Source organism: Lepisosteus oculatus, chromosome 12 (assembly GCF_040954835.1).
Source record: "Lepisosteus oculatus isolate fLepOcu1 chromosome 12, fLepOcu1.hap2, whole genome shotgun sequence".
In the NCBI taxonomy this organism is placed as follows: domain Eukaryota; kingdom Metazoa; phylum Chordata; class Actinopteri; order Semionotiformes; family Lepisosteidae; genus Lepisosteus; species Lepisosteus oculatus.
The window spans coordinates 14,407,076-14,435,017 of record NC_090707.1 but is presented as its reverse complement, the minus strand read 5'-3'; the positions used below and the strand labels follow the sequence as shown (position 1 = coordinate 14,435,017).

The following is a 27,942-nucleotide window of genomic DNA, read 5'->3' as shown; positions in this document are numbered from 1 at the left end:
AGCGCCCCCTTCTGGCCCCACTAACACCTCTTCCAGCAGCAACCTTAGTTTTTCCCAGGAGGTCTCCCATCCAGGTACTAACCAGGCTCACACCTGCTTACCTTCAGTGGGTTGCGGGTTGTGAGTTGCAGGGTGATATGGCTGCTAGATAAATGGATACTTATGTTCTTCCATGCATCCATTTTCTAACCACTTTCTTCAATACAGGGTCAAGAGGGAGCCAGAGCCCATCATGACAAGCCACGATCTCAAGATAGAATATACTTTGGACGTGACGTCAGATCTCCCACAGACACTGACAGCAGGGATAGTTTTTTTTTTCAGAAGCCAACTAGCCTACCAGTGTGACTTTGGACTGTGGGAGGAAACCAGAGCACTCACAGGAAACCCACATGAGTATGGAAAGAACATTCAAAAACAGACAGCACCCCAGGAATTGAACCCAGAGCCAAAACACAGTAAGACAGCGATGCTTACCACTGTGCTGCCCTCTTATGTTTTTATAGTGCATGTTTTATACATACAAAGTATACAAATAATTTACACTACTGTCTGAGTTTTCATGTTGAAGAAATCTTTTTATCTTTTAAACTCAAAATATAATTCAAAGCTTTCAGTCCAATAAGTTTGTTAATTAATATAAAGATACAAGTATTTATTTCACTTCTTGTCCTGCTGTATTGTTTTCAGTACAAAGTTACTAATGTAATATGCGTATTGAAGTTAATAATTCATCATCTCTGTATCTACCCATTTTCATTATTTAAATCCAAAAACCAGTGAAATCTCATTTCACTGTCTGTTGCCTTTTTTGTGAAACCAGGGTATGATTAGCAATCTGAAGTAGTGTTAATCCTTTTTGGCCTGTGGGAGTGATATATAAAGCATCAGACAGGCTTCTTCTGGGTGTTCTGCAAAACCAGCAATGTAATGCCACTAGTTATCAGTGCAAAAACCTTTTGGGGCCAATTTAAACAAACACAGCTAAATCATTAGATCACCCATAAATGATGCATTATTTGTAAGTAATGCCTCCATAATATCAGGCCATTCTTTGTCCTGCGAGAAATATCCTGACTGTATATCATCTTTATGTGTGAAGTGAACATTACTACCACTCATTTCAAGAAACTAAATGCTACGTTAATGACTGCCGAGGCAGTGCCAAAGCAGCCCATACATCACATCTCATAGAGAGCACAGGTGCATTGAAAAGCAGCTGCAGTGAATAAGCCGCCATTCTGCACTGACTCCAGCATAGACAGGCAGCAAAGCATGGAATCATCTGTCACTGCACATCAAAGGAGCTCAATGCTGACAAACGCTCAATGGAGGCAAAACACAAACTAGCAGATAAGTGCTAACACAGCAAAGAGGCTCTAAGAAAGCCGCTTTGTAGCCGATGCATTAAAACTGTTTAAATAGCCAATTTCAACAACGTGCTACAGAAGCCACGCCCAAGAAAATACCATCCTATATCTTCCCATGATTGCTGAGCACAGTAAATGTGAAATGTGCAACGAGGCAAGCTGTTGCTACAGACAAAATCTCTCCTGTTAGAAAGTGACTCATTTTAAAAACGTACAAGTTAACTAGTTGGTAAAACACAGATTTTTATTTGAATCAAATGAATCTTAAGAAACAGTCGCATAACAGTAGTTACCATTATTTAAAAACTACAACTTATCAGCATTTGAAAGACAACATTATCAGACTGTAGTGCTCAAATATTGTTTTCCTTAAATATTTTTCAAGTGTTGTCTCTCTGTTATTGTTGACTGCAACCATCACAGCCTGCCATACAAGCATCTTTTGTATGAAGTGTTTTTCGAAGTATCTTTTCTTAAATCATTATTCACCTAAATATTGTTAATGTCTGACAAAAACGTCTGTACAGGAAATTCCTTAATTTTCAAACCGTTTTGAAATCCTTCCTGTAAAAGCATCTGTGTTTAGTGTGTTTAGGAACACAGCGTTGAAATAAAACAATTCTTGTAGTGAAGATTATGAAGAAGCGGTTTCACAAGGATCAATTAAATGCACTTGCAGGTGTATTTAGGAGGCAGAGTAATAAATGGCTGTCCTCGTCATTCCTTACTTAGGCAAAGATTCAGTCGATACTTTGACCCACTTGACAAATGGAGTTCACATCTAAAATTTGGGAGTGATGACAACAGCCAAGTTCAATTTGTCTCAGTTGTCCTATTTGGCTCATAATCATTACTGATGGCACTTCCTAAATTAAAAAAAGAGCCTTTTCTCCTCAATAAGCTGTCCTATGCAACTACCCCTTGGTTAACTCTTCACTCTGCATGGGTGTCTCAGCCTCCTCGTCCTACAAGCCAAGGGTTTGGTCCTCAGCCAAATTTACTCTGACTAAACACTCAACAAACATTTTTCAATGCATAGAAATCCCTGTTTTCTATTCCTCATGAAATGTAATGTAAATAATAGTTACTGCACATCATGTTGTTTTTTTCATGCACGAGAGGCTTCTTGCTTTTACCTATTGGAATCATGCCATCACCTGCTGGCAGTGTAATTTCTGAATATTGAAATGTTACTTTTGGATTGTACTTTGTAACTTTTGCTGACATTTAACTTTTCACCCAATTAAAAGCCTTAGGTTTGTGCCTTCATGCCTTGATTAAAAATATTCAATATAAAATAATATAAAAAAGTATGTCTGTCACCTGTAATTTAACAAAATCATTGGAAGGGCGTGAACATTTTTCCAGGGCACTATATAAGTGACAAAAACAAGCTCTATCGTTCAGTCAAAACACTTTAAGAAATCACATTGACTTCATCATCAACCTCATTTCTCTAGTCTTTACAGTCATTCCCTTATTTGAATATATAAGTTGTCCAGTTGCTATTTATTATATTTTCCCTCAATTCGATTAGTTTTGACTCAACATACCCTTGGATTACGTCATGTACATTCTCAGCGAGGTGAGAAAGGAACAAAAATATTCCATTAAGCCTTGCAGTAGGGCTCCTCGTAAGCCCTAAACACTAAATCACTTTGAGATAACAGCAATAAGAACAAAAAATACCTTCCAATTCTTCCTTTTCAAAGTGAGTTTTCAGGATGGAGCGAGTTCCACCTCTGTCCACAACAGCTTCTTCATCATTTCTCTGAAAAATAAAATTAATATTTCACCAAGTTTAGAGACCCTAAAGAAGTAGTGGTTCTAACTACCATAAAACCTTACACTTCATTAAGTTTCCTTTCTCTCTCTCTACCTCATGGACTGCTGGCTGCTGGTCTATTCTTTCTCTTACTCTCTACCCCGTTCATGATTAGCGCACACTTACCTGTTAACGGTTTGAGAACAATAAACCCTGGTGAGCCTACAATTCTGTTCTCTTGTCCCTCCTTCCCCACTGGCAGACACAGCTAAGTCATAATAATAGAGGAAGATCGCTGCAATATCATGAGTGGTCATTCTCTATTTGTTTCATCCAATGGCCAATAAAGGGTTACCTCCACCTTACTTAAGATTCAGGTTAGGTAAAGACTTGAGGAACTGAACCCTCTTATAACCCAAGGAGTGGGTGCATATATAACCCACCCCAACCCTTCTTAATTGCTAATTGCTAATTAAGAAGGTGTTATGCAGAGGAAATGTTTTGTTGCAAAGGTAATAGGATTTCGAGCATACTCACCAGCATATTGACTGAAACTCAATATACACTTCTATGTGAATATTACAGTGTAGAAATCAATGACACCTCAGAAGTAAAATTCATTGTATTTTACCTTGAAATATATGTAAATGTATGTAATTATTTTCTCTAAAAATAATTTTGCAAATATGTATGTTTGTGTATTAAGTCTAAAATCCAGATGATTAAAAACCCTGTAACAGCATCAAGCTCTTTCGAAGTACTTAAACCCATTTCAAAATCAAATTGAAAAGCCCATTTTAATAAATTCTGCCCTGATTACTTTGGTTATAGTGTCTCATGTGAAATTCAACTAAAATTACACCCAAAGCACATTATTATCCATCCATTTTCTAATCCATTTCCTAACTTCTTCCAATTCAGGGCCACAGGGGAGCCAGAGCCTATCCCTGCAAGCAACAGGCTCAAGGCAGGATACACCCTGGATGGGACGCCAGCCTACTGGAGGGATGACACACACAGACACATACGTAGACAATCTCAATCTCATACGAGGGTTTTCCCAGAAGCCAATCAACTTACAAGTATGTTTTAGTGGGAATTTGGAGAACCCGGAGAAAACCCACATGAACATGAGCAGGTCATACAAATTCCACACAGATAACACTCCAGGTCCGAAAATGAACCCAGTGTTGCGAGGCAGCAATGCTAACCACTGTGCCCCAGTACCACACACATATCATTATTTATGATGAAACTATTAAGATAATGCTAATTAATAGTAGAAGCACTAGTAGTACTTTCATTTTTATAGCTCTTTTCATCACAGGGGATCTTAATGTGCTTCACATATATTGGAGAGAACCCAAGTTAACCACCTTAACCTTAATCCTCCTGTGTGACACATAGTAGTGGATTAGTACAAGTAGCAGCATTGTACAGGAGATCAACAAAATGAATTAAAGGAGAAATTCAGGTAGCCTAAATTGTGCAAATACATTAGAATTTAGCAAGGACACCAGGGTTAACACACTTAATTCTATGAACAGGGATGTCTAATGACCGAATAGTCAGAACTTTACTGTAACATCTTAAACCCTTTTGTCACATCGGGTTTAAATACAAATAAGTAATTATGACTTACATTCTGTTACGGAAGTTTGTTATGTAATTGTTATTAATTCCATTGAAACGCAATTGTTGCTCAAACATTACAGAGATGTTTCTCATTATAACCTGGTTGCCTGGAGCTAGAAATGAGCTCTTAATGAAAAAGCTTCAAGATTTAGATTTCTTAATGGAAGTGACAGCCTTTTCACTCTGGTAACCATTTAAAATGTAACAAAACAGAACAGAGATATGAAAAAAGAACCTCCTGTTTACATTAGGTTTGGGGCTAACTTTTTCTAAACCATGCCAACGGTAGGATGTTTTCATCACAGATAATGTTATGACAAAATTACTCGTAAACCGTCTCTTTCCGATATTTCATGCTGAAAGAAAGCGATTATATTTGCTGAAAAACTCAGACTAAGGTTCTTCATCCTACAGTGACTACAAGCTTGATTATTCTATACTCTCCTCAATCAGTAGTAGTTCACTTGCTTTTACCAAATGGGCTAGATGGGCCCTCCACTCCTTTCATTTGTAACCTTTCTTATGTCCTTATGTACTATGTTCTTTTTTGTGCATATTTTTGTAATACAGTATTTCTGAACAAATCACATACAAACGATTTAAAACCACATAAAAATAAAGATTTATATAAGGATCTTGCAAAAACTCTGAAGAAAATCTCATTGCAGCTTTAAGATTCCTATGGTTTCTAATTTTCAAAGGAAAGCTCTTCAATGACATTAGGCCCTTGAGTATTTTTGGTCTGATATCAAAAGCTTTTTGCATTGGATGAATTGTGGCTAACATTTATTTCTGAACTAATTCACAAGATGGGAGATAACACCCAGTATTTTGCAGAACATTTTATTTAAAAAAGGCTTTCAGACATACTGTAAATCCTTGAAGTTCCACCCAGACAGTTAGGGCACCATAAGGAATATTACCAAACAATTAAAACACTTTCTGATTGTGTAGTTTTGAATTAGATGAGGAAATCCTAAAGATTAGAGCAATCCACTGCTTCTGGACATACACATGTTAAAACATGTGAAAGATAGCTGGGAAAAACAGAGATCCAAGCAGATGTTTGACTGGAGCTGGGTGAAGAATAGAAGCAGGATCCCTATAAATTACAGCTGAGTATTTGCAAGGAATAAACCTTACTAATACAGATATTTAATCTGAGCAGATTAACATTTATTGTTTTAACTTCTTCCTAGTCAATCGTCTCCCAATCTCACTGTTTATCATTTATGTTGTCACAAATCATGCAAAAATGTTTTAAAAAACCTGCTCTCAATTTTCTCTCATTAATTTCTGAAACTAGGTCTGAATTTAATCATGTAATCCCTTTACATGAGCCAGCAATGCCTCCTTCATTTGAAGGTAAAATTCAATGAATAGCCCCTCACAAACATTTCACGATGAATCTGTCATTCAGTTTTCTTTGATGTGGGTTCCACACCAGCAATCACACAGCCTATGAGCTGATCTTAGGTGGGAACCAGGAAAAGGATTTTGGAAAAGAAAGCAAAATTATAAAATACTAATCTCCCTGACTTGAATTTACACTGAATACGAGGTCACTAAAAAATTATTTGTCATATCAGCAGTTCACTTTCAAATCCTTCTGAAACACATCTTATTCAACAAGAATACATTCAAAAGGCTTCCCAGATGCAAAATTAATAACCAAACAACGGAGAGAAAACATTAACTAGATATATCGCCTTCTAAAACAGACATTTAGAATATCCTGAATGACTAAAGTGCTTCAGAGGTTAAGGAGCTAGTGTCTTAACAGAAGACAGCAAAGACATAAAGAACACCACATAAAAAGTAAAATCTGACTCCAGTTTTTGTGGGTTGATCTATTTATAAATCATCCTGCTATATATTATACTTTTACTGCAGGGCAGCCTAGCAGTGACATTAAATCATCAAATGTCTATTTAAGGACATACATCTACAGTAATATGCCATGTATACATCAGATTTGATGAAAACCCTCTCTGGTAGCATGCCCATGAATATAAGAGTCAGATTAAATGCATTCAGGTGACCCTCTCTGCACTAAGCCCATCTCAGCACGTTCCTGCTCCCGTGAGAAAGCAGCAGAGTATTTAATCCAGGCAGGAGCATGCGCTGTTACAGTGCACTGAATCAATTCTAGAAAAAATGAATCAGCTCAAGGGCACCTTAAAAGGACAGTACTGAGTTCTACACTAACAAGGAATTTTACTCCCAGTAACAAAAAGATAATTTATAAAGTAGGTCAGGAAATTATCAGACGCTATATTAACCTACAAAGTTTCTGCATGTCTATGAAAAGCAAATGCCGTTTTTCATGCTTGAGTTTATTCAAAGACGTATCAATGACCATTTAATGATCAGCTGCTTTAGAAATGCTGCACGTTCTTTGAAACCGCAACCTGTGATTTTTTGAAACGCAGGCTTTGATGGATTTCGATTCAGAAAAAAATGAAATATAATTTCTTTGGCTGTGAAACTACGGTAAACACTTCCCAGTATGTTCAAAACATATTCCAAAGAACAACACAGAGGTTTTCTATACACTGATTGGTCCAGAGTCAGATGGGTACTGCTAAAGTTTGGCCTTCTATAGCAGTATGTGGGCAGTGCGGCACTGTGTGGGCTTGGACACTCTTTACTTGCAGGCAAAAACAACAACAGAAAAGAAATAAGCAGCTATTGCGCTCCAAAAACTGTGTAATCCAAAGCCAATATTGGAAATATTGTCTGTGTGATATTCCGATAAAACACTAACTATGTTCCATATTTTTTGTAGCCGAGGTCGTTAGAATGAATGATTTGTCCCTGGAATCTTTTCAGACTTTTTCAAACCAAAAATATTTGTTAAGTTAATAAATGGAAAACTTATCATTAGCTGCAATGAAGACTATTGGCACTTTTAGAAAAACAGTTTCTTGTAGTATCATCCGACAGACTAGGAGGGTGTGATTATATTCCTCAATACATAAGAGATTTAAAGCATCTGAACTATACAGTGATTGGTATTCTCTTTGATATATGTATTCCAACAGCAAAGACGGGGAACTGTGCGGGTGACTTTGACAATGATACAAAAAAGCACATAGTGACATAGCCCCTTGGAGATAATAAAGACTCTCTTGTTTAGCCCGTACATTCCTGTGCAATTGGTTTCTGGAAAAACATTTAGGTATTTTTAAGTTGAAGGACTTCTTTTTTTCTGGAATGGTTAATTAGGATGGTTAATTTTCCACCTATGCAGAAAAGCACAAAAGACAATTATAGAGGACCCACACAGTGAGGATACACAGCAAGTTAGAGATTATACCTCACAAAATTGCAGTCTTAAGTAGTAGTTAGGTCTCTGGTCAGAAGATAAAGAAACAAAGGTCGATAGTTCAATTCCATGGTGGGGTACTGCTCCTGTATCACTGAACAAGTACTTCACTCAAAACTACTTCAACAAAATGATCATTTTTCTTTGGCTAATGGAACCAAACAAATAACAATAATAATAGATATTAAAAGACAGATATACAGTCTCCTAATATATATATAGATGATTTCCCCACAAACCCTTTATTCTATGAAAAACAGACAAAAACATGACAGCCAATATGCTCCTTATTTATACTCTACATATTAAAGAGCAAAGATTCATTACTCAGTGTTCTAGTTTTCTATGTTGTGTTTTTCATAAACTGTTCACAATAATGTGAAACATTATTTGCTTCTGCAGTTCAAGATGACTCACTCATTATCAAGAAGGACATGCAAGGACATTTCAATGAGCCTCAGTTATGTATATTTGTCCAACAGCCTATCTAAATCAGAAAAAAATGGCTACACACAGCTGTTCTCGGCATACGCCTTCAGGAAGATGTGTAGTTGACAAAAAAGCAACAGAATGGGTACTGACATTAGAAATTTATATGTATATATTTCCAGGCTTGGTTGCTTGTGTAGTGCTTTGGAATTAAGGTTCTCAAAAGCTAGTTCTGGCAGCAAACAGTAGCCCGCTGTAAAGTGCTGATACAGGACTTTGCTAGGGCTCAAGACAGTAAAAGCTGTCTTTCAGAGCACTAGTCAAGTCCAACAGACATCTTTACTTATCTTTACAGAAATAGCTGAGAGTGACTGCGATTCCTCAAGCTGTGGTGCACAACTAGCTGATTCCCAGTGGAAGAGGTTAGTGCGGGCCTGGGCTTGAGTGGACCAGTGTATTCTTTGCCTGCTGCAAACGGACGACCTACAGGTAGCAGAGCAGTGGCTCTTTGGCTAAGGATCTGTGCCTGTGGCTGGAAGGTTGCTGGTTCAAATCCCACGGCCGGCAAAGGAATCCTACTCCGTTGGGCCCCTGAGCAAGGGCCTTAACCCCAACTGCTCCAATATAAATGGCTGCCCTTGCGCTCTGATCCTCTTCTCTCTCCCTGTCTGTGTGTCTCATGGAGAGCAAGATGGGGTATGGGAAAAGACAAATTCCTAATACAAGAAATTGTACGTGGCTAATAAGGTGATCTTCTTCTTCTTTAAACTCTAGGACCTGCTGGGTACGTCTGAGTTCAGCCTGTTGTTAGGGAGAGCTCCATCTTTCCTACAGTGGATACAAACTCCCCTGAACAGCCACTGTGGGTCTTGGCAGTGTACAAATTGGCCGACATCACTCACAAGTGCATGTTCCTGGAAGGAAGCAGCCATGGGACTCATCCACCATGTGATGGTATAGGGGTCATGGCAGGAAGCCAAGCTGGGTAACACACAATTGCAAATTTGAGTGGGATAAAGAGAGACCAAAGGGTGAATACAGACTTCATCTTAAAAAGGACACCAATGTTATAAAGTCTATTATATATTTTATTTTAGGATTTGTCATTTCTTGTTTCTTACTTGCTGCTTAGTGTATATTGCTTTGGATACAGCTTTTATTAACCTTGGAAACGCAGAGCTGCATACTGACGTTCAGAGATTCTTGCCAGGGTCGTCCACTGTACACAGTAAGTACTGTCAACCAATAAATCTACCCCCTTTTTTCCTAGTAAGATTCTCATGGAAGAATGTTCTCTTGTCTATTATACATCCCCCCACCCCCCAGTCTTCACTTAAAATTCTTTCCACTTGATCACCTAGCGCCAGTCTCTTGCTGTGCTTCATTAAATGTGAAGTTGTTAATCTTCTGCATTTACTTAAACTGTAAAGTGGCTCTTTTATGTGAAATTCAGAAAGAGTTCTTCCCAAACAAAAAGTTAGCACATGAATTTTAAAACTTTCATGAGAATTACACATTTAGTAGATAATTTAAAAGATTGCCAAACAAGTCATCTTCCAAGCAGAAAAACGCTGTTAAAGCCTGTAATTGCACTGTCCATGGTTCTGAAATTTGACTCATCCTATTATTATAATCATGGATTTTGCTGGAAAGATTGCAGCCTATCAGGTTAACTATGTTTACATTCATGATAAGACTATATGATTAAGAGGAACTCCTATCATGAAAAGAACAGTTTGTCATGCTAGACAATGCTTTTTCCAAGCAATGATTTATTGTTTAGTCAACAATTTAATCTTAAACAGAAAAAAAACATTTCTAGAACATCCTAGGTTTATAGACAAATACTAGTACTTTTTTTTGACAGATTAGAACAGAAACTATTAGTTAAGCGTGGTTTCATCCAACAACAAATTCCAACTGTGATCACTAAGGTATAATATACACACAGACAGGGCTTATTACATGTATACTTAAACTTACTTTCACTTTCTACATTAGCTAATTATTGTATTTTTTCAATACTGTATTCTGTATCTTTTTTCAACTAGTTTTTTTTTTACTTTCAATGACAGATGATTGACAGATCACTATTTTTAAGTGAAAAGAAGACATATCTTCAATGTATATCTTCTATTTCAAAAAAGCTTGAAAAACTACTGAGTACAGGAGATCATGTGACTGCAATTTCTTGGTATGTCCCGTATGTATAAATTGTTGTTATCTGCATGAAAATCTAATTATAGCTGTAATCATGAAATTATTGCATCGTTATTAGCAATCGTACTTTGCCATGAACAGCCGGATTTGTTTGGAACCCTGCTGTGGCTCAGCACATTATAAAATGTGGTTTTAAATGCAGAATTAATAGTGTCACGCAAACATTCGTACTAGGGAGGCTATCAAGAATACTATTCACCAGAATATTTACAAATTCACATGCATCTCTTGAGAACATATACTGTATTTATAATGCTATTCTCACTATGTCTTTTAATTCAGCTTAAAATTACTAGTTTTATATAAAAAAGAAGAAGCTTAAGTCTCAAAACCAATTATTCCAGTTTAAAAATAACATTCTATGAAGGATGAAAACTATAACATGTTTATGTTTTTCTTCACAGTTTTGAACATCACCAACTACAAAATACAGCATTTTACCATCTTTAGGACACAGAAACCTACAGTTGTTTACTTTCTGGGTTGGAAGATGAGCTGCAATCTGGTACTAAATTAATTTGGCAGTGGTCAGATTCTGTCATAGAATCAAATGTTACACATTTGTGTTTTACATGCCCAGGATTACTTCTCTAAATCATTTTTGCAAAATATTCTTTAAGTCATCTGTAGCATCAACTATGTTAAACACAATGCATAAACAGCACTCTATTTCTATTTTGCCTTAGTATAAATACTGATAAATTATTTTGCATTATTTTTATTGTGTCTTTTCTGATTCCATAACAATCATTTTGTGGCACTACTGTTTATGTATAGCATGTACAGGAAAACAAGCTGGAAACAACAATGATGGAGATGTAGCTTGAGACTTGCTACATTGTTATCTTTGTGTACTGAATGAATCACAACATGCAGTTTGGAATCAGGCTTAAAAGTCATCTGAAAACCAGCAAAGTTTAACAATGGTGAAATAAATTCAATGACTCAGCCTTTATGATGGCAGAGCTGATCTCTACAGATGGCAAAAGTCACAGCAATAACAGCCAGGACAGCACATAAACTGATATCTTCACACATTACTAAAACACACAGTACAATTTTGCATATTTCTACCATGTTCTTCAGGGTTTTTTAATATTCTCGTGAAACTCATCTAAAGTGTAAATTTATGAATACAGTACATAATGATTAAACCCCCTCTCTCCATCCCCTCCCACACACACCTATTTAATACAGTAATATATTAAGCCATATGTTCGTTTTTACTAGTCTGCCAGTCTCATAAATTGTTAACTTGAGTAGGACAAGCTCTCATCTGGGGAGTACCACAACCCATCTGTCACACAAATCTCAAAGACCTTTTGATAAGAGAAAGGCATTGCTTATCATTAGAGAGCCTACAGTGAAAGTGAACAATACACTGCAATCATAAAATCGCAAACCTATCTATAAAAAAAAAGATTTTATACTTTAGGGCTGCAAGTTAAAATGTTAAAATTACATTAAATACAATTTTGAACCAGTTATGGATAAACCAGATAAAGCTTTAATATATTGTTTTTATAAATTGCAATTTTATCAACTTTCTTGATTCGCAAGTTATTTACCAATATAAATCACAAGTCAGCTTCTGTGTATTTTATCATGTTCCCAGAGGACAACTTAAATACTTCCAAATGTGCAAGATTTACCAGTCCTGAATTTCTTTGGTAACACTTGTGATCTAGAAAACAGATTCTGACTAAGTTCAACTTCCTAAAACCAGCCTTTCACATTATTAGTTATCACACTGATATTTAATTTCCCATTTTCCCAGTAATCACACGGTAAAAGACATAGTTAAACAAGAAACATGAAAATATTAGCATCTGTGTACTGCTTACATTATCCACAGATAATAAATCTGGTCAATCATACCATCAGGAAGAATAAATAATTTAAAAAAAAAATTCGTACCTGACAATTTATGTTACTGCTTGGGTCCACGATCCCAGAATGCATGACCCCTTTCTCAAAAAGCCCCAAAGTTCCCTTTTTCTATGACAAACAAATGAGGAAGCTCAGAGCCATCTAGCAGTGATCCGTTGGGACAGCCTTGCTACACAGCAGTAGAGCTAGTCATCATGCCAGAAAGCACATATAAGCACTGTGTTGATCCACAGAACCTTAATATTTTCGACAACTGTGCAGTTACAACCAACCAATCCCATGTGAGATTAAAAGAGTGACATCACTGATGCTTTCCCTGCTTATCTCAGAAGAGCCAGAGCTAAGCTTGAGTGTCCCCCTTTCATGTTGTTTTAAGGCTAAAGCCCTAGAGCATCTCTCCAGCTCCTGTCCTGCACTACAGTGTCCTGAGCAATACTGGTAGTATTCTAATATCAGCAGCTGAGCAGTCAGGACATTGGATACAGCTGACCTTGTCTTCTGCATAGTAAAGGACAAGTGAAATGCAAGAAATGTAATAAAAGGCTAAATACATGAAGTCGTTAGATTTCAGACACTATAAAAACTCTCACTGAGGAAAAAAACAGGTAAAGGATGATTACTATTACATTGATATTCACTATAAATACATATTTCAGATGGAATTGTTATCCATTCTAATACTGTGAATTATTACTGTTCAGGACATCACAATTAATATAAACATGAATTTGATCTGTTGGAAATCAGGTTCACACAGCTTTACCCACAGTCACGGCAAGCTCCCCAGCTGGTTAAAGACATTTTCTAGCACAATGCTAAAAGATTTCATGGGACATAACTACTGGGTCTTAAAAGGCAGCACTGGGTGTGAAATTTCCTTCCCAGAGTGAAAACAGAGAACAGTGTGTGTCAGATGATACTGGAATAGAACCTCAAAGATATTTCAACCTCCCCTGACAATGTGTTCAAAAATAGAGATGTGTTTCTCGTTTAAAATAGAGCACCTACACTGAGAAATATGCAGCAATACAAATACTGTACAATGCCACTCAGAAACCAATACTAGGCTCCCACAAGACACTACTTGTTATTTGAAACAGGCAAACCAATAGTTGTGTACTGTTCCATAATATATTATTTTTGATCCGTATTTGCTATTTCATAAACGAACAGGCATCATCCCTCACAATGTGTGAATATATCCTGTATATATGCAAACACAGACACTATATGCATGTATGTCTGTTTAAATATACACTCTAAACTATTTAAATTGGAAGCAGACAACACAATTGTGTTCTTCCCTAGAGAATGCACACACTCTCAAATGCCCTTCTCCTGACTACTAATCTCTACCTGAAACCATCCATCCATTTCCTAACGACGAATGCCATGGAGGAGGCAGACCCAATCCCAGCAATCAATGGGCTCAAGGCAGGATAAACCTCGGGCAGTATGCCAGTCCATCACAGGTCACACCCTGACACCAGGGCCAGTTTTCCCAGAAGCCAAATAACCTACCAGTATGTCCTTAGACTGTGGGAGGAAACCGAAGCAGCCAGAGGAAACCCATACCAACGCAGGCAGAACTAAGAAACTAACAACTAAGAAGACAGTACCCCATGTCCAGAATTGAACCCAGGCCCCAGTGGTGCAAGGCAGCAATGTTAACCACTGTTCCTCTCCATCTGAAACCTAAATGGGCCCCGAGTGGGTAATACATCCTACAACCATAATGCTATTAATAATGACAAAAAGAACAAATGATAGCAATCAACACCTTCAACAAAACCATGTTTATTTCTTCACATTAATCATAATTAAACCTTTATTTCTTTAAATAATGAGCATTCTGTATCATATTCCAAGGATGGTTCTTTCTTTATCAGAGCACAATTACATATAATTGTGACTGCAAGTTTTAAAGGTAAACAGACTAAGGGAGAAAGGAAGCTTTGGTTTTAAAACATGTCTAAATAAGAAGTTGAATGTAGAATGAGCATTTGTGAATGTCTGTATTAATTTTACCAAAATAGAGCACTTTGGTCCAATGTGAATACACGCACAAGGAAGACTCCTCAGAACACATATCTTATATTGGGTAATGAACATATTTAGTCAGAAAACTTTCTAATAATCTACGTTATCATCTAATCTAATAACAGCATTTCCCTGTTTGTGTATGATTATATCAAATCTTCATGATTTAATTAATTGTCTTACAGAAGAAGAACCATATCGTCACTGTGGAACAAGAGCAAGTAGTAGGCATAGTTTTATCATCATGTATATGCATACATGACTTGCATTCTAAAATGCTACTTAATTTAGATTTTGTTTCCAGAACTGTTTACGAAGGTGTGTAATGACCCACAGTACCATAGAACACAGAAAGATTAAACTCTGTACATCACAGCGCACCAAAAGTCACTTTAGAGCATGTCCTGGTCCAGTCAGTCTATACCAGAGAAAGCTGGTTAAACTGGAGGTCTACCCTCTAGACCAAATTGCAAATTATTTGAAGAAAATAAATCAGCAAGTCAATATACAGCAATCTACAGCAGGGTAGGATGGAGTTAGAGTTTCTTGAAAAGGTTTTTGAAATAACAGCCAGAGGAATTCAGACAGAGAAAGTGTATTGCCTTTGTGAAGCATTCTTTTAAGTTTCTTATTCCATTTAGGTTTGTTATTTATATAGGTTAGGTTATGTAGGTTATTTCTAACGTTCTGTGTGCCCTTTCATATAACTTTCTATCTATAATAACTGCCCCCCCCCCCCCAATTTCCTGCCTCCTCTAACTCAACCAACTACAGTACTTGAAAGATACACAAAAGCAAGATTTTTCCAGATTTTAAAGGGGCAACCCTTTGCTTTTCTAGGATACACCGTTTACACGTCTTTCCCAGTGAACGTTGATTTTCTGTGCTGTTTGTGTGTCTGTGTTGTCTATGGATTTGATGTATTCAGTGTCAAGTTGCAAACTGACAATTAAAAATTAATGGCCTCTGGGTTTTACATTTGAAAAGATGCCAGGAAACAACGAGAGAATAACGAAAGAAAAAGCAAAGCCCCTGAGAGTGTTCAGAAAAAAAAGTTTTAAAAAGCATAACATATTATTATAATGATGACGATGATTTAATAACTGGCACCTGTTACTATGTTCCAGTTAGCTCTCAAGATAAGGTGTTGTAGCTTTACTTGTGATGTGTCTTTAAACAAACATGCATGATACTGACACAGTCATAGGATATGTTAGACCTGACCCAAATTAATTTCCCCTGACACTGAATCACAACTCAAATGTTTACTTTTTCCATAGAAAGTTTTAAGAGCTTTAAACTATGTAGAGAACAGATGGACAATCAGAAACACAACTCATAGAAAAGGACACCTGTGCGTACAGGGATGTCTACCTTAGTGGTAACAAACTGTAGAAACATTCATGATACATTTCAGTTCCAAGCAAAAAATTGTGTTTTTTAACAGAAGTTTGGGAGGTGGTCCAACACATTCTATAGCTCTCCAGCAAATACGAACTTGTTGGCTACTTTCAACTCTGCACATATTGTTTTTAGTCCCCCTCCCTCTACCCCGGCTGCACCCATGGAACAGCCTCCTGGGTCAATCCTTGTAAGTAAGGGGGGCTGTGACAGTGCTGTCATTTCTTCAACCAGCCAAGTTAATGCGAAAGCACACTATCCCTGCATAGTCATTGTCTTGTTTCATTGTTATTGGAACTTCAAACCATCAAATAATGGATTATCAAAATACACAGGTTTTCTAGAAGAGTGTCAGTTTTTTGTCCAGGTTTTCATGATGCTACGCCATGGCACGATGAGACTCAAGAGATTCTGTCACGCACACCTTCTAAGCATCAGAAAGAAGAATGTGAAACACCAGCACCCTTTGAAAATTCCACATGAGAACCTGGTGATACATACTTAAGTAAGGCATCAGACTCTACCCCCCAACAGACTATCTTCACTATCTTCGAAACAACTGAATCAACCACCAAATTTAAGAATAAAAGAATGTTAAACTACACATTAATCTACAAAACAAAAAAATACCAAGTGAAGTCCCTTATTTCAATAGGGTTATTTGTGGTATGCAAACTGCACTAGTTCAGTGAAACTTTATACCTTCAAAATGCAACAAACAAAGCTTGCATTGTACCTGAAACACATGAAGTACAAACTAGGTACACTACATTCCAACTGTGACTAAAGGAAATCAGTGAGGGCAATGCTCAGCTTTGTCCTTATCAAGAGCACAGAATGTTCCTGCTAAAATGAGCTGTTTTATTTAAGCGGAAATGCAACACTTGTCAGGGAAAGAGGGAACCAGGAAAAATAGAATGATGAGAGGCTGTCAAGTGGGTGCATTTTCTTACTGCAGGCACTCAGTAAATTACAGGACTGGTTTTGTGGGTAGCAGACCAAAATCAAGGCCAATTCATGATTGCGAAAACTCACCCAGTATGTGCTGTAATAAGGCAAGCTTAACCATCTATAGCATATTCTATAAAACCCTTGTGGGCAACTCATTCAATACACAAAGCACATATGAAGCATGCAATTGTAAGAAAATTATTTTGTCACCTAATTTGAAAAGCAGAATAAAAACTGAAAACAGTGGCTAGTGTCAGCTAGCTCCCAAAAACAGTGACTGCTTTCTGCTAACATCTGCCGAATCTGATTTGTGCTAACATTTTTTACTGATGTAAACATACAAATGTTTTTGAAAAGTAATGTTAAGATGCATCACTATTATACAGCAAAAATGGACAAAGCTATGCTCCAAATTGAAAACAAAAGTAAAGTGCAACAACTGAAGTGCCTAAAACTGAACCAATAAAAAATGTTAGCTTAGCAGGCAGGCAGAAAATGTCCTGTTTCAGATAAAATATATTTTTGTAGTTTAGATAAAACCAAGGAACTCAAAGACAGTTACATTTTATTATAATTTGATTTTTTTTGCATGCACAAATAAAAATGTTGATGTTCAACTCACCACACTCTTGTTTCCACTAGTGGTAAGTACCTGCAAAGGGTATAACACTGTCAACCCAAATATACTGAAAATGTGATCATTAAACAATGCAAGAACAATAATTAAAACAAGTGTTTACCTAGTAAAACATGTAATGAGACATAAAATGAAAAGCATTCCAAAAATGAGCATAAATACAAACAGCCTTCATATGCAATTGCCACAAGAGTATCAGGCCCTGAATGTTACACTTAAAATGACTAACTGCAACACTGACTGAGGTGTGAGTCACACTTAGATATCTAACTAGAAAAGTAGGCTGTGCATCTTGGGTATTGGGCAACTTCCCTGAGTAAGATACTTCAGGCAAAAGGCTGCCCAACTTAGTTATTCTGAAGTTGTCCTTCCTTTATATTTTACAATATATTTTACAATATTACAAAAATACAATATGTCCGATTTATATTTGACTATATTTTGAATACTGGCAGTTAGAATGTAGATTTGGATGTCTTCTTTTTTTCTAGACCAAAAATGTGAACAAATATCAAAAATATTTACTCCAAACCTAGCCTATTTAACAAAGATTTGTTAATATCAAGTTGTGTTAGGTTGATTGGAACTGTACAATTCTATTTGCATTTAAGTGCTGACATGTTCAGAAGAGCTATCTGATGCTTTTCTAGCTATATGTGTAGATTATTACCAAAAATATTTTACCTCCACCTGATATTCAAGTATTGCGGAAAGCATGTGTTTTTAGCCGTTAGTTTTAATATCAAATCATTGTTCCATTTAAAACTGTGAAAATATCACTCACCAACAGTAAGTGTATAACTAGTACTAATCCAATCATACAAAGCAAGTACTATACATGATCTGAGCTCATTTAGGACTCATTTTAATGAGATTGTACATCTTAGAATATTCATGTGCCTGTAGCAGTTATGCACAATGAGAGACTCCTGATTTACTTCATGAATATGCAGTGCACAAGCCCAATTTATATTCTTGCATTTAGCAGCTATGCTTTCAAGCGTATGTACAACTGACAATTTTCTCTTTCTTTAAAAGAATACTTCTTCAAATTCATGGACGAGTATGTTTTACAGGTTAGACAGTATAATTCCATCCATTTTTTAAATATTTTATACAAAACAAGGTCGTGCAGGAGCTGAATCCTATCCCAACAAGCAATGGGTGCAAGGCAGGGTATATCCTGGACAGGACGCCAGTCCATCACAGGGCAGACACAGAAACAAATGCAGGCACACACACTCACACCAGGACCAATTTTCCCAGAAGCCAATTAACCTGGCAGTATGTCTTTGGACTGGGGGAGGAAACCCATGTGAACATGGGAAGAACATACAAACTCCTCACAGACAGCACCCCAGGAATGGAACCCAGGATTCTATAGATGCGAAGTAGCAATGTCAACCGCTGTGACACCCGGCACTACAATTCCTTAAACTGGAAATTAAGTTTTCTTCACTTGTAATCTGCTTGCTAAAAATAATCAGTTCCACTCTTGTTCTGTCTCTCTTGTGCTCTAAGCCTGAAATAAACATAGGTCAAGGATTTACATGCATTACATAAACTAACAGTTAATAACAGGATTAAAAACAGGCTGTGTGTCTGTGACGAGTATGGGATACAGACCACGTCTTTGCCTTTTTTCACAATTTAAAATTCGAAGAGGATTTTTGGAAATGCAATAGGCTTATAAAGCTACTTAAAGTGAATATGACGACATTTTGTTCAACAGAGTATGAATCACATTCAATTAAGGTCACTAGTTTTCCTGTGTGGGAAGGCTGGGGGTGTTGTACTAAAAATATGAACTAGTGGGGAAAGTGGTGGTCTTGCTAGCTCTGTTTATTACAGTTTAACACATTTCTACATTGCTTCTGATTAAGAAATTTGAAAGCTTTTCTTCGATTCCAAAATACCTATTCTTCTCCAAACTGTACTTAATGCATATTTAATTATTTTATAGACAAAAGTGGAAAAATTATAGGAGATTCAGAACAAATAGTTCAGGTTATACAATTTACAATTTATTCAAAAGGAGTTTGTAGATGAGTATCTCTGTGAGAGAATGCTGATCTGCAATTCTAAACCTGTCCAAAGGCAAATGAGAGAAAGGGTAATCAAAATGTTGTGTGGAAAATGTCACTCACTTTTAATGCATTTTGTCAAATAGCCTAATACAATTCACCTATGCCATTAATGGATTTTTAATGCAATGGGGAAAAGTCGTTAGTATACTTAGTGGCACCAAAACAAATAATACTTGGAAAGGAATTACAGAATTTTGGATTTAGAAGATAAAACTAAAAATTAATTAAGGATTAAACTAATACTGGATTACATAACATTAAAAGTATCCCAAACAGTGTCTGGCTCTATGGTATGACATTTGGACGACACTCATTTCACACTAACTAAATTATTTCATTTTGTAACTCATATTTCTTCACATACTGTATAAAGCAATCATGTGCAAAAAGAGAGAAATTTAATTTAGTCATCATGTTCTGATTCATTCCAAAACCCTAGGAAGCCACTTTGAATCAGGATGTGTGCTTTTACTAAGAATGCATTTGCTTTTGTATGCATTATAGAAGAAAAGAGAAGAATAAAGTATTGTTTATAATAAATTACAGACATACATTAACAATCTGGTCTTGTGATTAACAATACAATCATAAGTAAGGTCAGTTTGTTCAAGGTTATTAACATGCTATGAATGTTCAGTTAAGATATTACATATTGTATAAGATTTATACATGGAATTTGCAGTCCCTTTTATGTTACAGTATAATCTACCAGTTGTTTCAGTGCTTTTGGTGTCAAAAAGTATAAATCCCCACATTTATCATGTAACAGGAAGAAATATCGACAGAGGAGATGAAGTCATAGCAATGCTTTCCAATGCAGTGTAGAAAGTATTATGAGTTTTTGATTATTGCTTTCAAATTCCATCTCTTGGTCTTGCCCTTGCATTCATAATTTTTAAGACAATGAATTAAAATAGCTCCCTGACATGGAATCAGGTGGATCTGAGGGACATCTGGCTAATCTCTGCATCTTTGATGAGGTAACAGATCAGCACAGTTACATGGAAGTGAGCATTCTGTTGAATGTCTCACACTTGGATTAACAGCTCCAGATCATTTGTTTATTCATCTGTACCTACAGAGTTATACTAAAGCCTTCAATACCGTGCTTGAGAAAAGGGTGTTTGTCCATAAAATGAGTGTTATTAGCAGATCATGCCAACACATTAATCCAAAACATGCTTTTCATACATAATAACTACATGTAAGCTTTTCAGCCAAAAAATGAATCTGACTTATCAAAGGTAAATCTGAAAGGTTACTTGGGGAACTGGACAGGTAGAATAATGTTATTCTTTCATATGACTTGAGTAGCTACATGCTCCACTTAATGCTATGAAGGAAGACATCATTTTTTCTATACTACTTTAAAATATATGCAAGAGGAGGACATATCACTTAAGATTCCAAATTTCACAGTTAGGGAATTTGTTTTCATATACTTCATGCTCAAACATTCACTATAGTTATTATATTCACCTTAAGATTTCTTCATTAAAATTCAGGTTGCTCAACATTTTTACTTTACAGCATGTATATACTTTGACTTATTAAAGAACTGCAATTTAAGTTTCCAAGGAGTGTATAGATAAAATCTTTGCAGTGCCTCGGTTGGCTTAAAAAAACACCACTCACAAAAAACTTCTACCATCTTTACAACTAGAAACACTGAGATCCATCCAAAAAATGTAAAGGTCACCGAAATTAAAGGCGACATGAAAAGCCTCTGTGTTATATTTTAGTGGGATGTGAAAACTGCTCAACTACGAAAAGCAAAGGATATCGAGTGTCAACAGAAAATGTTGACTTTGAAAGAAACGTGAATCATCGTCTTCACATTGTGGGTGACGGAACAGCAGCACATTTTATTCAAATCAGGTATCTGAACACATCTCAGTGTGTTATTTGATGACTACAATCTGGTCACCTGCCATAATAACACAATAGAATCTTGTGGGACTTCTTTCAATTTTATTCTTATTTCTGTATGTAGCTGCACAATATGAAAGGATGTTTTTTGGGGTGCAACATTGCTTTCACTGGGACAGTTTCAAAAGAAATAGCACAGGGTTCTCTTGTAGGCCATCTGAACTCTTCCTTTATCTCTGAAGAAGTCACATGGTATCATAGTTAACAAAGAGTGAGAATTGTTTTGTCACTCTCAAAAGGTAGGATTAACAGCTGCTGAAACCTTAGAAGGTCTGAAATGTTCTGTATCTATACATACATCATGAGCTGCTCTGCAGACTAAATACTGACTCATGAGTGAAAAGAACACATCACCAGCGGTCCAAAGCTCTGTCTGTAAAGACACAAATACTAAGTCATCTGCTATCAGGTCCACGTCTGTGCAGTCGATTCTTAATCGACTGTCTGGAAACAGACCTTGCAGTGGCTGCTACAGATTCTAATACATCTCAGTGGAGGTCATCCAGCTGTTCTGTACACAAGAAGGGGACATCAATCTGTTATCTATTGCTCTGGTTGACAGTGAATCACTCAAAATGTGCGTGGATCACATTGTATCCTGGTGTCACATCACATGGACAGAGATGACAGAGATCTATGACAGTGTTCCTCTGTCCTGGTCCTTGAGAGTAAAAGTCCTACAGGATTTACTGGCCTCTTCATAACATTACCTGCTTTGTTCCTGGGGGGGAAGAGTCCAATTCATCCCTTAAGTGAATAATGACTCCAATTACCTTATGAAGAGCTCAAGAAGAATAAAAACTAGGAGATGCCTTGGCCTTCAGGGACTGTTTTTGAGGAGCAAGTACCTAAATAATGGCCTGCTTCCATCATACCAACTGTTCTCCACATTACAGAAATGGACAATCTTCTGTCTCTCACACTCAAAACTTTTTATATTCAAAACCTGTTTTGTAAAATTAGACATTCTTTTCTTGAAGAAGTATTCCTTTATACCCAGCACTTCGAACATGTGTACAATAAATATTGACTGTATTGGGCACAGGTACAATTTCTCATGCTGTGCATTCAGTTATTCCTTTCTGTAGTGAATTTAATGCAGATTTGAAGACGTTCTAAACCTTACCAACTCTTCAATCTGTATGAATCTGGGGTTTCATTTGGGATGTACAGGATATGTACTGTAAATACTAACAATCTGAAGTTCACTTACCTCATTAAAAATTTAGATTTTTAAGGGTTGCATGGGTGTTGACTGAGATAAAGCCCAAAACATCATCTTTCACCACTTCCCTCCAAATTATATTCCTTCATACCATTATTTACTCATAAGTTTAAGAGTTACACAGCATTAAGGCAGAAACTCGAAAACTGACTAGATCAGATGATCTTCATAATTGACTAAGCATTTATCCTTAATTTGACGGACAGATTTTATCAATCTTTATCTCAGAGGGCTAAAATAAAGAGAACTGCTTTTATAAAATATACATGCACTGTATATGCACAAAGGTATCTGAATATTTAACCATTCTTTCGTGCCTGCCAGCTTTATGAATGAATGTCGTATTATTATTCAAATCGCTTAATATGCATTTACATAATGCGTTCAGTACTGATTTATTGGTTATATAAATTTGTACATTGAACAATTTGAGATTTTTTTGTCTGACATAAATGAAATGTGCATTGATCTCAACCTGTGTAATTCAAATATTATATATTTTAATTTGAACGGTCATTTAATAATAATAATAATAATAATAATAATAATAATAATAATAATAATAATAATAATAGATCAGCATGCCGTGGCTCACTAATGGATGCAATGTGTCAATTGTCACGTCTGTTTCAGTGAAAGATAGAAAATCCCTATCCACCCAGCAACTGAATACTGCGTCTTGTATTTCCTTAAGCACAAAGCCAAAGATATGGACCGCTAACGCAATGCAATAAAATGCAGCGTACTGCTCAAATAGGAGTGCTTACCGTCGGCAGCAAAGGCTCCATTTGGGCTCCTTGGTCTTTAATGTCCATGTTTTATGAATCCTTGTGCACTCTTTCGATCTTCGTATCTATGTCCGTATACCTGTACTCTTTCTCTTTTTAGTATTCCTATCAGGTGTCTGTGAAGCAGGACACAATTCCACACAAACCAACTCGGAATGGTCACATGGCGTACACAGCCTTGAGAGACTGCCCACATTATTACTCGGTTGTGAACAAATTCAAGCGTTCATGCCACTAGCATGGAAACTGCGTTATTATGATGAGCCTGCGCAAAAAAATAAATAAAGCAATTCCGCACCTCAAAATGTACAACGAGCGACTCACCTATGTATTATTCTCCATGATATTATTTGGTGGAAATACTAATAAGGATTAATAATAAGAATAAAACATCTCTTTTATTCACTTATTAAAGAAACGCACTGCATTCCGTCAATACAAGATACGATGGAAGGGTTGCAATAATCTTTCACTCAACCGCTGTTAATCAGTAATAATCTTCTGTAGAACATGGTGATTGAAGATAAATTGCTAAATACATTTAGAATACTATAGGCATGTACAGTAGATGTATTTTCATACTATTTAGTCCTGAAGGTAAAAATGGATAACTCTATTTTGAGATTTATGTGGTGCCGATAGAAACGGCGAAATAGTTACTAATCGAATATATGTTTTAGACACATGCGTCCCAAAATCTATTTACTACAAATGCACATTATTCTACTTTCCTAAATGAAGTTTGTACCATTTTACCTACCATAGTGTAAAATGGCCTCTTGCTTACTTTTTCATAGAGAATTCATTATAACCGTATGTTTTGAAATGAAAATTTATCATTATATTAAAATGTATGCATTCTGCTTCACTGCTATCTCCTAAATTCCAGTAATCTTAGAATTTACTGAAGAGTTGTTCAGGATTATTTTATAAATTTGGCCCACTTGCTCCTCTTGTCATCTGCTGTGTTGTCAGCCATTTTCTCAGAAAATGAAATCTTTGGTTTGATCTCATTCAAATGCAAAAGGTTCAAAGTGGAGGAAAAGCCGCAAAATCAGGAGATGAAAAGACTGCATAATGTTGTGAAAAACACCTGATCGTTGGTTTAAATTTGGCTAAGGAAGGAAAATCCGAGAATGAAATCAATGATTTCTCTCCGTTCTTCAGTGCTGCAGTTTGACCTGTAATATGTTATTATTTTCTTATATACTGTATAGGGTTTGAGGATTTGACTTAATATATTAACTGCTGGACTTGCAAACATGCTTGATTGATTGAGGGATTGATGGATTATCGTCAGTACCTTACATGACACTTGCCAAGCAGGAGTTCCAGGACGAACCACATTTCTCTCAATGATCTCACTGCGGGTCTGCAGGCTCTTGAAAAGTATCAGGAGTCCCCGTTTCTCTGAAAGCTGGGAGAGCTTTGGTCAGGTTGTTCCCACCGTACCCAGGTGGTGCTCTAAAAATTCAGCAAAACGTCAGAAAGAAGTGACACAAGCAGTGACTCAAGTACTGATCGCCCACGCTCAAACTGGAGATATCTAGACTGAAGGGGAATACGGACTTGGTTTTTAAGGGCTTATAAATATCTAACTTGTGCTCAACCAGTTCAGACCTCTATGCAGAGGCAGGGTGTACTTTATAATTCAGAGATTGTCTGGACCTGGAATATGATATTAGAGAGCTGTGACTGGGATCCTAGAATTAATGGGATATACAATAATTAGCACAAGTGTGATTTTAAGCAGTGTTAGGTCAGCTTATCATGAAATAGTTCCTCTGTAGTCCACAGAGATAAAGGGAAATGCATCAGCCCTCTAACTGAAGCCTCAGCTCTGCTATTGACACTATAGCTGGGCAAAGAAGCAAGTCTGACAGGGAAGGTTTCAGAGGACGCTCTGCAAGTTATCTTAAGCCCTCCTGTTCACCTGTTGTGAGAGATGAAACATTGAGCTAAAATATGTAAAACTTGCAAGATTGGAAGGGAGGTGAGGTTCAGAAAAAGCTAGAACATTTGAAATAAAAAAACACCAAATGTGAGCATGCATTTTGTTGTAGTAACATCTTATCTAAAGCTTGACTGGCAGTAATTTTACTGACCTGACAGAGTCATTGCAAGCTGAGGTGCATCTTGGGTAGACACACTAGTATGACCCTGCAAACTACAGAAGAAGAATATAAGGTAAACACTTAATGGTAAGTGCTCATTGAACTTGCAGTAAGCAGAAGAACACAAGCCACAGAATAATTAGAATTTCCATGTATCAGGAAGAGCAAGGAGTAGCCTACCCAGAAATATGCATCTGGTGTCCGGGGCTCCATTCATTTATGTTATAAAATCTGTGATTCATTTGAGCTTCTCCTGTCTGATGGATTAATAGACAACAACATGAGAGAATATTGCTGCATACAGACAGTTATGCGTATTTCTAAACATCTGAAAACTAAGCTCCACATGAAAAGTAAACTAGCCAGAATCTGAAGCAATGAATTTCAGCTATGACTCAGGATAAGTACCTGGTGGGATTAAAGTCACAGTAATTCCACTCATCACTGGGTGTCCTTTCAACGGGCTGAGGTTAAATATCTATAATCTAGTTCATGCTCTATATGTGGGATCATGCAAAACCAAAATATTTGTAGACAGCCTCTCACTTTTATCATTGTTATTTTATGGGTCAAAGAAATTAAATAATGCATGCCCTGACTGTACAGGTACTGCAGCTAAGGTATAAAGTACCTTCCAAAAGTATTCACATTCCATTAATGTCCCATTTAGTTGAATTACAAATGTAAACTCATTTTAAAGGCACTATACCTTTGCCAAAAATATAAGATCTCATCCATTAAGTAAGTGATTTGAATAAATAATGGATACAATGGAACTGGAAAATGTTATAAGGTTAAATTGATTGACTGCTAAATTGATCAACAAAATTTAATCTGACTTCTCCTTGAAGGATTCCAGACAACTGTCATCATCAACTACACTGGACAAATATTTTCAGATTCTGTGTTTAGAAGCGCCCTGTATTTTCAGTTTAAATTGCATTTCCTTTGAATTTCCCCCTGTGTTTTACTGTTGAGCTACAAATAGTCAAGGAACGTTAAATTAAAGCTCCAGCTACTGTTTGGAATGTTGCCTGTTTTTGAATAATGTAATGGAATATCTGTTAAATTAGCCTAATACTTCAACTAGTCTCCCAAGTTTACATGTACTTGATCTTGTATTTCTCTGGGTGTTGTCATGGAAACCAGATCTGAGTCTTTGCCTATAGTGGCCTAAAGCTCCATCATTTTCTTACATCAATGTTTTAAGTATTTTACCGTCATCCCTTCACAGAAATCTGCATAATCTTCTGTTTTAGTCTCCTAATGCTCCAATAATGTTGTTTTTTACTATTTAACTTAATTTAAGTCAGGTACTTTTTCAAAGAGAAAGGATAGGAGAACAATAGTGATATGCTTCATTCATGCTTCATTCATGTGCCAAACTTTAAAATCACTGGTTAAAAATGTAGTTTGTGCTTGTAATGTCTGTAGTTTGCATGAGGTCAATGACAAATAACTGCTCCTATGCCATACACAATTTATCACAAGAAACAAAGTATTTTTCAAGAGGACCAAGGCATGCGGCCAAAGACAAGACTTAGTCATCCCAATTTACAGAACATTCAATGGTATCCAATAAGTATTTTGAGTGTTACATACCTCGCAATGCTGGGCCCCTGGTTTCAATTCCAGACCTGGGGTGCCGACAGTGTGGAGTTTGTGTGTGTTCTCCCTGTTTTTGTATGGGTTTCTTCTGGGTGTTCCAGTTTCCTCCCACAGTCCAAAAAACATACTAGTAGGTTACTTGGCTTCAAGGAAATTTGGCCCTGGTGTGAGTGTGTGTGTGTCTGTGTTTGTGTCGGCCTGCTCTGTGATGGACTGGTGTCCCATCCAGGGTGTACCCCTGCTTGCCGGGACAAGCTCCAGCTCCCCTGAGTTGGAGGAAGTGATTAGAAAACGGATGGATGGAATTCTTGGAGTTAAAGAGCAGTACTCCTGAGGTATTTCATTCTGAACTTAAAAAAATGTAAATGAATTATAGGTATAACTAAGTGACTTTTCCTTGTTTTTCTGCTAAGCCCATTTTGTTTTCTTTTATGGATCCCCGTGGTCACTGTGTATATAACATTAATGTTTAATGTCTAGAAGCTCTAAACAAAAATTTAGAACTAAGGATTTTTTAATTGTTTC

At 36.6% G+C, this 27,942-nt stretch overlaps 1 protein-coding gene across 4 annotated transcripts in view; it reads right to left on the bottom strand.

The window, feature by feature from the left end:
- LOC102696586 (sodium-driven chloride bicarbonate exchanger) overlaps nucleotides 1-23,914 on the bottom strand; it is a 68,910-nt gene extending 44,996 nt beyond the window's left edge. For 2 of the 4 annotated variants that reach the window (XM_015358958.2, XM_015358961.2), the window contains exons 1-3: nucleotides 23,675-23,913; nucleotides 17,652-17,681; nucleotides 3,060-3,141 (exon numbers count right to left, since the gene is read on the bottom strand). In XM_015358958.2, coding sequence (XP_015214444.1) covers nucleotides 3,060-3,141; nucleotides 17,652-17,681; nucleotides 23,675-23,722 — 160 coding nt within the window. In that variant the 5' untranslated portion in view covers nucleotides 23,723-23,913. Of the gene's footprint in view, nucleotides 1-3,059; nucleotides 3,142-12,664; nucleotides 12,849-17,651; nucleotides 17,682-23,674 lie in introns of those variants that run through there. The other 2 variants (XM_015358959.2, XM_015358960.2) reach the window with 2 other exon arrangements.
- Between the last annotated feature and the right edge of the window lie 4,028 nt (nucleotides 23,915-27,942).